General features: G+C 52.6%; 2 protein-coding genes across 3 annotated transcripts in view; one reads left to right on the top strand and one right to left on the bottom strand.

The window, feature by feature from the left end:
- The first annotated feature begins 255 nt into the window (after window positions 1-255).
- LOC122391238 (flocculation protein FLO11-like) lies at window positions 256-10,720 on the top strand. Of its 2 annotated transcripts, none has more exons than XM_043384978.1 (3): window positions 256-1,084; window positions 3,370-3,980; window positions 10,424-10,720. In XM_043384978.1, the coding sequence occupies exons 1-2, from the start codon at window positions 589-591 to the stop codon at window positions 3,714-3,716; spliced, it is 843 nt and encodes a 280-aa protein (XP_043240913.1). In that variant the 5' UTR covers window positions 256-588; the 3' UTR covers window positions 3,717-3,980; window positions 10,424-10,720. The 2 variants fall into 2 exon arrangements, with proteins under 2 accessions (XP_043240913.1, XP_043240914.1); XM_043384979.1 differs by having other exon boundaries at window positions 3,370-5,105; window positions 8,700-10,720.
- A 151-nt stretch (window positions 10,721-10,871) lies between these two features.
- Window positions 10,872-12,739, bottom strand: part of LOC122391236 (xanthine dehydrogenase-like) — a 22,658-nt gene continuing 20,790 nt past the window's right edge. Inside the window, exons 24-26 of the mRNA XM_043384977.1 lie at window positions 12,414-12,588; window positions 11,903-12,150; window positions 10,872-11,665 (exon numbers count right to left, since the gene is read on the bottom strand). Coding sequence (XP_043240912.1) covers window positions 11,612-11,665; window positions 11,903-12,150; window positions 12,414-12,588 — 477 coding nt within the window. The 3' untranslated portion in view covers window positions 10,872-11,611. The remainder of the gene's footprint in view (window positions 11,666-11,902; window positions 12,151-12,413; window positions 12,589-12,739) is intronic.

The raw sequence follows: 12,739 nt of genomic DNA, 5'->3' as shown, positions 1-12,739 counted from the left end.
AATGGGACCAAAAGTCGGCAGTGCCCCCCCCCCCCTTAAGAAGGCGTTCCGCCGCTACTGAAAACGATCTTAGGTTTGGTAATCTGTGTTTTCTTGGGTCAGGTCCAAAGACAGCAATATCGGATTCGAGTATGTTTGTTTTAAACGAAATCACCAAAAATGATCGTAGAGCAGCCAGTATAGCATCATTGCGCTGCATTTTCTTATCTAGCTTCATCGGACTATGCGTATTTCGTGTTACTCTCTCCCTTAGCTTCATCCTCGTTCGCCGAGAATGAGGCGACACTATCACCTCGGTGATCGTAGCTGGCTGGGAAATCCCTGACTGCTATTAGGCTAATCTCCCGGCCGGGATCGTGAGCTCCAGGGTGACCTCTGCGCGCTCTCGGTTGACCCCGGCGCTCTGACAGAGGTGACCCACCTCGCTGCCTGGCTCCGGTGGCGGCCGTTCTGCCGAACTGTGCGGAAATCCCGCGGATCCCCGCCGCTCGCGCTGACCGCGGACCGGTGCGTCCGGCCGAGCGGCGCGCGCGGCGGCACCGGGTGCGCCCTCGCCGCCACTCGCCGACCCGCCGCCGTCCAGCCGCCATGACGGCCCGCTCGCTGCTGGTTATCGCGGTGCTGCTGGCTGCTGCAGCGGACACCGGCGCCTCTCCCGCCCCTCAGCCGGCCGGGGTCATCATCGGGTCGGTTTTGAAGGTAGCGCAGAAAACGAAGCCGACGACTGTGACCGTGACGGATGGCGACAAGAAACCGTCAGTGTTCAGAGCCATAGACTCGTCAAAAGTCGGGTCTGTCACTGTGCAACCCTCGACGAGTGCTACGAAGAGCCCCACTAGCTCGCCGACAACCAAGCCTCGCAGCCAGCCAGCACGAAAACAAACCACGGTAACGGCGAGTGGCAAATCCACAACGGAATCGACGACGAGATCAACGGTATTGTCGGTATCGACGACTGCCCGTCCGACGACGACAGGGGCGACGACGGAGCCGACGCCGGCGGCAGTGCCGACCACCGCCGCCCCGGTGACGGAGAGGACAACGACGCAGAGCCGCCGGACCACGACCGCGCCCGCGTTCATCGGTAAGTGGCACCGCTCGGCTGGGCGGTGGATGCTGTTAGTGTTTGTGTATAGGTACTGGTAATGTTGATTGGCAGGTGGAATGATTAGCACTGGTCACCATTGGAAACGGTGAACGGCGAACGCTATTGTTCCCGTGATAAACCATTATATCAAAAACTAACTAAATCGACCGTTTTGTTGTTACTTGCCATTTGGAGTTCCCCGACGGGTAGGTATTCCATATGCCCTGAATGTACTGCGCACACTTTCAGTGTCAAGCAGGAAGCTAACGCTACATTGGGTGAGTCATGGTCATTGTTTTATGTTATGGTACCCGCAGTGAAAGTCACGGTACGGTCATTTTGCATGTGGATGGCTCACGGGGTATGCACCACATGCCTTTATTGATTGACCCGATCACCGGTAATACTGGTTTTTACCGGTCCACTGAACGAACCACGCTCTAATGTTCACGTCATTCAGGATTGCGATATATACGAGTACCAACGGATTACAGCTGACATATCGCCCTGTCAATCGCTTAAGTCACTGACCCGTCTGATGCCGATCGCTGGTTTTAACCGCCACCGTTTCCTGAATTATCGTCTAACTATGCATTATACGGTGACGCTCGTTTGCGAACCATATGCTCAGCTTGTAGACTGTAGAGTGTAGAGTCCCACAACATATTTAATTAAGGACTCAAGGCTAGAGCAGATGACTGACTAGATTCACTGATTGGCAGAGTCCATGCCATAAGTGGGAATACTCAAGTCACGCGGATGCCTGTACTCGTAGTTCGCGGGAAAATAGGCTGTCTCTGAAGAATGGCGACCATCGCTGCATTTAGACTAAACATTGGTTAAAAAAATGTCGCTTATCCGAAGAAGAGTTCGTACCGTAATACGTCAGACCTTCCCAGACACATCGCCGAAAAAGTCGCGTGCCATAATCCAATGCGCCCACTGGAAATGCGTCCTGAGGCCAGTTTTACCAACAGAAAAATAGCCGCCTGCCGGAATTTTTTGCCCAAAGACCGCTTCACATACGACCGCTTCACATACTTCACATACGTAAACACGATGGGCATGTAAGAGCATAGGGCTTTACCGTTTATGCGTATGAATAAAACAGGTCATTTTATTTTTACCATCAGTATAATAAATATACCTGCAATATAATAAAAATTGAAAATTGAAATAACAGCTGGAAGGAGAACGGAACGTTCAATAGGCTGAGGCTGAGACATAGATTTCGAGGCGTGAAACTTATGGGCGCTCTTTGCTGGACGACGTCAGCGATGGACGTTTAAATATTTATTTTACCGAACATCGACTGTTATGCTGTTAATAGTGTTTTCCATAACTCATTTACCGTATAAGCCTAGCCATGTGCCATGATTGCATGGCTCCATTTGTCAGTGTTATGTGCGCTGTGCCATGTTTTATTTTGCTTTATTGCTTGGCTGATTGGCTTTTTTAGAACCTGTATTATACCCGTCTAAAAAGTATTACCTATACGTGCGCGGCATGACTTCAATGCTTCGATAAATGCAGTATAGTAGCCTGAATTCCTAGCGTTTGCCTCACGACGTTCCAAGTCGCGCTCCAAGAACGAGTCTCGTGTTTTCCGGTCTTCTTTTCCTGTGGCTTGCTGAGAAATTAGGCCAGCCTAGACCAGACCCGGTTATAGCGAAAGATGCACGTTTATGCCACCCTTTGATTTTCCAGTTCTAGCCATATCGCTTTCCACTGATTTTGCTTCACTTTCTAGAGTGTCATAATCTGTGGTTATGGAAATTGGCCCTGCTCATTGTTCATTGACATTGTTCACCATTCGTGGCATTCTAGGAGCTATCAATTTACAATGAATCCTATTTATAAGTGTAGTGATGCATCTGAATAATATAATGCCTTAAGATCGGCATTAGGCATGATTATAATTTATAGGTACTGCACCCGCTACGAATTTTATCGTGTAGTTAACCGGGTCGAAATTTCTGGTGGGTCAAGTTAACCCACCAGAAATTTCCACCGCCCGTAGTCCGTACTCTATACCTATCTACCTTACTACTCATCACAAAGTCCTAGGAGTCAGCTCCAACTGGCCGATCAGTTCCCTCAATGTGATTCTTAAGCATGCAGTTCTATCTTTTATGGATGGAAAACGGCGAATTTCGTCAATTTTGGGACCTGCGGTACGGGTAAATGTCCCTTATGTCCCTTGGATTCGCCAGTGTAAACACCATCTCGTCTGTTGGGTATGTTGCGCCGCCCGCACTGACTCTCCCTCCTCCCACCCTCAGCCGACGAGGTGATCTTCGCGCCAGTCTGCGCTCTCATGGCAGACTCGTCGCTAAAGACGCGCAAATTCACCCGTAACTACCTGCACGGTGTGACGACGTGTCGCTGTCAGAGCCGCAAGAAGGCCGGCTGTCTGGTGACCACGCTGTACCCCACCGTTCGACCTGGCTCGGCCTCGGCCGCCCACGCCCAGGAGCAGAGTGACGTGGGCAGCGCGGCCTCCAGCGTCCTCGCCGCCAACATCTGGGCGATGCGCCACGAATGTGAGCGCCGCGCCCTGGCCGGCGCCGTCTGTCATTTCGGGCTGTCCAACAAGGAGCCGGTCTGTGACTGCTCCGTGGAGGTGTAAATAGACTTACTTCTGCTCTGTGGAGGTGTGATGTAATGTGCAGCGCGGAGGCTGTCGGTGTGAAGAAGTGTTTTGTGGTATTGTACCTAAGCGGTGGGACAGCTGCGTGAAACTACAAAACACGTGAGTAATTACAGTTAGAGACATTGTGAATACGTTGCACTTCATATGAAACCATCAAATTATGATTGTTATTCATGAACGTTATTTTCAGCATTAGGTAAGTAAGCATTACCATAATTCGCTCAATATATCAAAATGTAGGTACACTGAAAGAAAAGTACACCTTGGTAATTTGAATTTGATTATTATACACCGCCATTACACCGAAATCAAGAATATTTATACCCTTGTTCGACGTATATGGAGAATAAAATAATGCTCCGGTGCGAATGTACTCTGTCACGAGCGTATTCTTGGGGGTTAATTCAATCGAGTTTAACACTCATGGTGCAATTCTAATTTTTGAGATATTTACCCCTCTAATTGATGGATGGTAAAATTACTACTATAGTGTATTTTCTTCAAGTTGGATAAGAATACCCATCTGATAGCATAAATTTGCACTCTGATTTGTCAGCTGATAATTCAACCCTCATCATGGTGTAAATATGCATCCTTGGTAAAGTGTGTTTCGATGAGGATGGTGTTATTTTATGACAAGGATTTAAAATACCCTAAACATGATAGTTCTGCACCCATATGCTCATTATTTTACGATAGCGTCCACGTGCGGCTCGCGAGCCTTCCGTTTCCGCCATTTTCATTTTTGTGTCTGCTCCGGACCGGAGCCACGGAGACTTCTGGCGCTTGCAAGTGATCTTCTGGCGGTTGAAACAGTGAGATAGGTGCGAGTGTGCTGGTGTGTTCGGTGTGGTCATGACTAGTGCTGGACCCATTTCCGAATAACTTTGAGGGTAAGTTGACTTGATAATGTTTCGATGTAGCAGTTGATGAAATTGATTTGCTGCTGTCTGTATGCACGTCACTCACTTAGCTGTTTGTGTCAATACGTGGCATTCTGATTAGTGATTCCAGAAGCTCAAATTGACCCTCTCAGTTTGTTCTCAAGGGCAAATTGAGAAATCAGTTAAGTACCTACTGAGGTTGTTAACTGTAACTTCATCAAATGTTCAATGTGTCGATTGATCAATATATGTTTAGGTATGTTTAGTAATTTCATTTCTCTACGTTTTACAAAAGTACTAGAATCTTGGCCTGAAAAAGTTGCTAATTTATTTTGTGTATTACTTTCAGGTTTGGGGTGACCTGGCTCTCGTCGTGGGTCACGCCGGCGAGAATGGCATTAGGACAAAGTCACCTCAATGACGCGACAGGCGTGCTACACCGCACAACTCCTGCCTCCGGAGGGCGCCACACCCGTTGAAGGTGAGTTTTAAACTACCATTAATGATGACTGACGACAATTGTCCGTCTGTCCGTCTGTCCGTCTGTCCGTCCGTCCGTCCGTCCGTCCGTCCGTCCGTCCGTCCGTCCGTCCGTCCGTCCGTCCGTCCGTCCGTCCGTCCGTCCGTCCGTCCGTCCGTCCGTCCGTCCGTCCGTCCGTCCGTCCGTCCGTCCGTCCGTCCGTCCGTCCGTCCGTCCGTCCGTCCGTCCGTCCGTCCGTCCGTCCGTCCGTCCGTCCGTCCGTCCGTCCGTCCGTCCGTCCGTCCGTCCGTCCGTCCGTCCGTCCGTCCGTCCGTCCGTCCGTCCGTCCGTCCGTCCGTCCGTCCGTCCGTCCGTCCGTCCGTCCGTCCGTCCGTCCGTCCGTCCGTCCGTCCGTCCGTCCGTCCGTCCGTCCGTCCGTCCGTCCGTCCGTCCGTCCGTCCGTCCGTCCGTCCGTCCGTCCGTCCGTCCGTCCGTCCGTCCGTCCGTCCGTCCGTCCGTCCGTCCGTCCGTCCGTCCGTCCGTCCGTCCGTCCGTCCGTCCGTCCGTCCGTCCGTCCGTCCGTCCGTCCGTCCGTCCGTCCGTCCGTCCGTCCGTCCGTCCGTCCGTCCGTCCGTCCGTCCGTCCGTCCGTCCGTCCGTCCGTCCGTCCGTCCGTCCGTCCGTCCGTCCGTCCGTCCGTCCGTCCGTCCGTCCGTCCGTCCGTCCGTCCGTCCGTCCGTCCGTCCGTCCGTCCGTCCGTCCGTCCGTCCGTCCGTCCGTCCGTCCGTCCGTCCGTCCGTCCGTCCGTCCGTCCGTCCGTCCGTCCGTCCGTCCGTCCGTCCGTCCGTCCGTCCGTCCGTCCGTCCGTCCGTCCGTCCGTCCGTCCGTCCGTCCGTCCGTCCGTCCGTCCGTCCGTCCGTCCGTCCGTCCGTCCGTCCGTCCGTCCGTCCGTCCGTCCGTCCGTCCGTCCGTCCGTCCGTCCGTCCGTCCGTCCGTCCGTCCGTCCGTCCGTCCGTCCGTCCGTCCGTCCGTCCGTCCGTCCGTCCGTCCGTCCGTCCGTCCGTCCGTCCGTCCGTCCGTCCGTCCGTCCGTCCGTCCGTCCGTCCGTCCGTCCGTCCGTCCGTCCGTCCGTCCGTCCGTCCGTCCGTCCGTCCGTCCGTCCGTCCGTCCGTCCGTCCGTCCGTCCGTCCGTCCGTCCGTCCGTCCGTCCGTCCGTCCGTCCGTCCGTCCGTCCGTCCGTCCGTCCGTCCGTCCGTCCGTCCGTCCGTCCGTCCGTCCGTCCGTCCGTCCGTCCGTCCGTCCGTCCGTCCGTCCGTCCGTCCGTCCGTCCGTCCGTCCGTCCGTCCGTCCGTCCGTCCGTCCGTCCGTCCGTCCGTCCGTCCGTCCGTCCGTCCGTCCGTCCGTCCGTCCGTCCGTCCGTCCGTCCGTCCGTCCGTCCGTCCGTCCGTCCGTCCGTCCGTCCGTCCGTCCGTCCGTCCGTCCGTCCGTCCGTCCGTCCGTCCGTCCGTCCGTCCGTCCGTCCGTCCGTCCGTCCGTCCGTCCGTCCGTCCGTCCGTCCGTCCGTCCGTCCGTCCGTCCGTCCGTCCGTCCGTCCGTCCGTCCGTCCGTCCGTCCGTCCGTCCGTCCGTCCGTCCGTCCGTCCGTCCGTCCGTCCGTCCGTCCGTCCGTCCGTCCGTCCGTCCGTCCGTCCGTCCGTCCGTCCGTCCGTCCGTCCGTCCGTCCGTCCGTCCGTCCGTCCGTCCGTCCGTCCGTCCGTCCGTCCGTCCGTCCGTCCGTCCGTCCGTCCGTCCGTCCGTCCGTCCGTCCGTCCGTCCGTCCGTCCGTCCGTCCGTCCGTCCGTCCGTCCGTCCGTCCGTCCGTCCGTCCGTCCGTCCGTCCGTCCGTCCGTCCGTCCGTCCGTCCGTCCGTCCGTCCGTCCGTCCGTCCGTCCGTCCGTCCGTCCGTCCGTCCGTCCGTCCGTCCGTCCGTCCGTCCGTCCGTCCGTCCGTCCGTCCGTCCGTCCGTCCGTCCGTCCGTCCGTCCGTCCGTCCGTCCGTCCGTCCGTCCGTCCGTCCGTCCGTCCGTCCGTCCGTCCGTCCGTCCGTCCGTCCGTCCGTCCGTCCGTCCGTCCGTCCGTCCGTCCGTCCGTCCGTCCGTCCGTCCGTCCGTCCGTCCGTCCGTCCGTCCGTCCGTCCGTCCGTCCGTCCGTCCGTCCGTCCGTCCGTCCGTCCGTCCGTCCGTCCGTCCGTCCGTCCGTCCGTCCGTCCGTCCGTCCGTCCGTCCGTCCGTCCGTCCGTCCGTCCGTCCGTCCGTCCGTCCGTCCGTCCGTCCGTCCGTCCGTCCGTCCGTCCGTCCGTCCGTCCGTCCGTCCGTCCGTCCGTCCGTCCGTCCGTCCGTCCGTCCGTCCGTCCGTCCGTCCGTCCGTCCGTCCGTCCGTCCGTCCGTCCGTCCGTCCGTCCGTCCGTCCGTCCGTCCGTCCGTCCGTCCGTCCGTCCGTCCGTCCGTCCGTCCGTCCGTCCGTCCGTCCGTCCGTCCGTCCGTCCGTCCGTCCGTCCGTCCGTCCGTCCGTCCGTCCGTCCGTCCGTCCGTCCGTCCGTCCGTCCGTCCGTCCGTCCGTCCGTCCGTCCGTCCGTCCGTCTCGCCTGTCTCGCCTGTCTCGCCTGTCTCATCCATGGGCTCCCCCACCGGGGGGAGGGGGGAGGGACGGGGGACGTGTCCCCCCCCCCAATATTTTACATTTGTCTGTTTCGTCTGTCTCGTCTGTCGGTCGGTCGGTCCGTGACATACAATATCGTTCTGTACTTTAATGTTACAGTGCTACTAGTTATATCTTTCAGTTTTCACGGACAGACATACAATATCGTTCTTTGCCTTACGATTACAGTGCTTAACCCGCGCACCGACGGGGGAGCCCCCCCCCTCAGGTTTTGTCAGATAGCATAAAAAGGCGGCGCATAGCGCCGCCAGATTTGGCACGACTGTTGATACATCCATTTAGCATACCCTCTGGAAATCTTTAGCTCATATCTTAAAAAAGTCAGGCCACCAGGCCACGTTAAGTGACCTCACCTCGAAACACAATCTTCGAAGTTTGCTATCTCGTTGTTGAAAGCAGATCTTGAAACTCACAGAAATAATTTTGGTGATGAGCACCTACAACTCGTATATCTCAGAAATGACCTACGAATAGGTCATTTTTTACCTGCCCATTATAAGTCAATGGAATAAATTTCAAGTCATTCTTATTTCCATCAGATTCCTTTTTATAGGACTTTTTATCTCTTCTGTTCATGAGCTACGGAGTCGTTTGTTGAATGTTGTCGGTCTTTTTACGGTTACTCGCATGAGACTTTTGGGGGGCGGGCGGTCATCCACCCTCTCGTCGCTTCTAAGTTGGCTCAGAACCCCTTCGGTGCGCGGGTTAATAGATTCATCTATGATTCATCTGTCAATTTTTAAGGATCGACATTCAAAATTGCTATTTTCTTAAAGATTACAGTGCTTAATATTTCTTTACATCCTTCAATTTACATGGATGGGCGGATGGACGGACGGATGGACGGCCTGACATACAAAGTCGTTCTTAACTTAAAGATTGCAGTGGTTAATAGTTCTTTTTATCTTTCAATCTTGGTAGATGACGACCTGGCGGCCACCTTGGTGATCGGTGGCGGCACGACGATTTCGGAGCTGCAGGATGGGCGCAACTCTGTGTCCGTTCACCCAGAAACCCAGTGCCTGGTCAGCGATGTGAAATATCGTCTCCCAAACAGTGAGATGAAGATGCTGGCTGCCTTCGCTGCGGCGCACGCTGTGCTATATTTGCCTTTTAGAGGGCCCAGCATGATCCTTTTTGAGGTCATATATGCACGGGTTATGAAGTTCGCGATTCCTCTCAGTGCGGCCGAGAATGCCATCCTTCGTATAATCCACTGTTGCCGATTCAGAGGCACCAGTGCAGTGGTCGGGTGACCGAGCAGGGCCCTGTTTCACGGCACGGCACTACTGTGCGCTACTAGTATCGCGGTATTGAGTTTCCATAGAAACATCTACAAACTTGGACGCTCCAACATTGAGAGCGTTCGAGTATGTGGATGTTTCCAATAGGAACTCAGCACCGCGATACACGTAACGCACTGTAGTGTCGTGCCGTGAAACATCTTCAGTACCTAGGTATAGGCACTGAAGATGATGTGAGTTGAGAAGGCCTCAGTCAGTTTTTTTTTACGGAGTTTTTGTTGTCAGTGCTTTCCTAGTTCGTACACCTGTGCTTTGATTTCAGAGACCGTACGTTTGGTGTCGATACCAGGGGGAAGCACTCGCCTTGGCCGTATATGGGCCAGAATGTCTAACGATTTCGGCCATGTTGTGTATACCAAAGTCTTGAAAAGTTGATCGCTGCAATCAAACTGCAAGCATGAAGCAGCAGCACTTTTGAGAAGTGTACCTCTCACTAAACTGCACCTCTGCTACCGTAATGCAATTTATATTTCTGGTATACACAACATGGCGGAAATCGATAGACAAAAACAAGCCACCAATGGTCCTTCCAGTATATATTAGAGTTCAGTGGTCGATACTCGTTACACGAAGAAGTGCTCAGTTGTTTTTAAAGTACACGATGAAACGTGACTTAGTGACCTGATGACCTGTGCTGTGAATAAAATGTGATTTGTGCAGCTTGTGATATCCTCAGGGAAGTCAGTGTTGGGAGGAACCAATCTGTAGCAACCTGTGATCTGTCGTTTCAAGTTATTTTAAATAAACAACACGTTGGAGAGATGCACCATAGTTGACTTTATCGAAAGTGCTCAGAAGACGACAGTAGATACAATCACGCTGGGGGATAGTTATGGCTGGCGATGTATATTTACCCAGTCGTATTTTTACTCCCTCTGGAAAAGAACATACAATTATTATCGTTTACTTTTGTTTTGTATGCGGATTATAACGTGAGCTACTTTTACATCTTGACTTAAATTGTACACATTCAGCTTCGCAGCCCGCTGGTATTTCTACACCATGTCGCAAGGCGTAGAAATTGTTTTGGCTTAAATTGCACTGTGGCGTAAAAATATTATCGTAAATTACATGCTTAATTCTTCCTAACGCCCCTTTACACCCTTTACCTAGGGGTGTAAAATGAATTGATTTGGGGTGGAGATTTGTGTACCGTACTTTTATTCCGCAACGGGTGTAGTTCTAAGCTTACGAAGATATATTACTTACTACCGGGTGGCAGAATTAATCTCCAATTGTCCATGCAAACATCTTTTACTCTGGCATAAAATGAAGTTAAAAGGGGTGGAGATTTGTGTACCGTAATAATATTCCAATTTCAGGTGTAGTTTTTCTTTCAGTGTAGCCTTACGCTTATTAAACTGTTGTGTACATTTTACGTCACCGCTTACTTCAACTATGCCCATTTGTAGCGATTTAATTATCATGAGGCTGAGTTATAGGCCTGGGCGGTAATGGCGGACGTCTTGTGAGGTTTGCTTCCTATTAGTCACATCGTGTTTTGAGGGACATTGTTGTCAATCGTGAAAAAACACTCATGTAAATGGACATACGAGTGGCACGTTTTGTGGCACGTGATGACGTTGTCAATGCGTTATAAAAGTGGATATGGACAATACACGAAACGAAAGGTGAAAAGTCGTAAGCTTACTTACATTACAGTCGAGCGTAAATATGTAACATGGAATAACTACGGTGACACCAGCTATTATACCTAACATTATGCGCTCTGAGTATTATCACAACTAGACCGGGACCGACGTAGATGAACACAAGACGAAATAATTCGTGTTATGGTTGATGTTAAAGGTGTATTTCGCAAACCTCCAATAATAGTGCCATTCAACTACATGCATACGTTACTTTTAATTAATACACCGCTTTTGCAACGCACTTCTCTCTAAAGTAAGCATATTAAAGTCAGAGTGTCATATTGCACCACTTATCGTCACTCAGCTCGTTTCAAGTACCTACTTACCTAATTTTAAAAGTGACAGACCTGCCGCCTCTAGTAATATTCCATCATTAGTCCTTACATAACACATATGGAAAACATATTAACACTTGAAGTTTTATCACTATTTTCCTGGCAGTCATGATCCCACATTTCCGGGTAAGTGAACAAAGTGTCAACCGTGGACCAACTAACCCAGAAGTCATGTCAAAAATGTAAATACTGACACAAATACCAACGTCATACAACGAAACCCCGTTCACAGATTATATGGCAGCCTACAAAGCTTCAACTAATAGCTTCAATGTCAACTAATAACTACTTATATTTAAGCTGTAGAAAAAAACTACAATCGTAGTGGCGTAGAACTACATGACGATATTCATACAAGGCACTTTTCTCCTAGTTACGCTCCAAGGAAAATGCGTCCATCACCCTCGCAACTTCGGACAAGTCTTGCAATGTGGCCAAGGCCCTGCCTATATCACAAACGTGACACGATCTGAAGCAGTGTCGGCCGTTTGACTTCACGACGTTTCCTGGTGAATCCATCGATTCTGCTGTCGTAGGCGCCATCACAGGTCTACCATCCAGGGTTTGAAGCTGCCCGGCTCTGGAGCCTGTGGAAGCTGAAACGAAATCGCGAAAATTAAATTTAGATATAACTATACACCATGGAAGGATGGCTGAGGTTTCCACTGACACAGTGGATTATCTGACAAACGCCCGCCCGTTAACACAAAACAATAAATATCTCCATGGAACACAAACTTTCACCCTGTCCTTGAACTTATCTCTCCTGATCGAGACGATCGTGAAAATGTCGGTAAGCACATTTTCCCCAACCACCCGCTGTGGCTCATCACCTTGTCGGTGAACATATCTCGGCAGGCCATACGGATCCGGTCGGGGGTGGCTGGGCTTTCCATTCTGAGCGGCTCGCTGATACCGTTCTGGGCACGCGCCGCGCGCACCGCCTCCTTGATGGCGAAAAAGACTGAGGCGGCAGAGAACAGCGGCGGCTCGCCGACGGCCTTCGAGGAGTAGACGGCGCGCGGGTTGGGCGAGCCGCGCAGCAGTGACACGTGCAGCTCGAGCGGGATGTCACCGAACCCTGCCGGGCAGCCGACAGCGGCAGGTCAGGGTCTGACTGCGTGTTGGAAGGATGAGGTATGGGCTTGGTGGGGCGTGTGTATGGTCACGGAAGAGATGCATCAGACGGCTTATAACTGTAAACTTTGCGTGATTTCAAAGTGGGACTCATTATAGAGATCAAATACCATGCCGATCAAGTCTTAACATTAACACACAATGCGGATACAAACATTTTACTGGAAACTAAGCTGTACAATACTAGCGTATCCTGAATCTAATCACCTGGTATTTTGTAGGCTCCCGGTCCACGGGTGAAGTTGAACCCATTCGGAGAGTACTTGAGCCTCTCCATGCAGAAGAGGCCGTAGCCCTGCATGAAGGCGCCCTCGATCTGGCCAATGTCGATGGCGGGGTTCAGGGACTCTCCGACGTCCATCACTATGTCCGTCTTCAGGACCTGAGGACCGACATCGGCGCGATAAATTCCGGGCACATTTCTGATACCATACCCGTGAAGTTCGTGCGGGATTGGGGAGGTTCAGAATGTTAATTTATATATTATCCATAAGCTTCAGTCTTACCAGGCCTCTGCGTTCTAAATCGGTAAT

Source organism: Amphibalanus amphitrite, unplaced genomic scaffold (genome assembly GCF_019059575.1).
Source record: "Amphibalanus amphitrite isolate SeventyFive unplaced genomic scaffold, NRLGWU_Aamphi_draft 000427F_arrow, whole genome shotgun sequence".
Taxonomy (NCBI): domain Eukaryota; kingdom Metazoa; phylum Arthropoda; class Thecostraca; order Balanomorpha; family Balanidae; genus Amphibalanus; species Amphibalanus amphitrite.
This window is presented reverse-complemented; position numbering and strand designations above follow the sequence as displayed.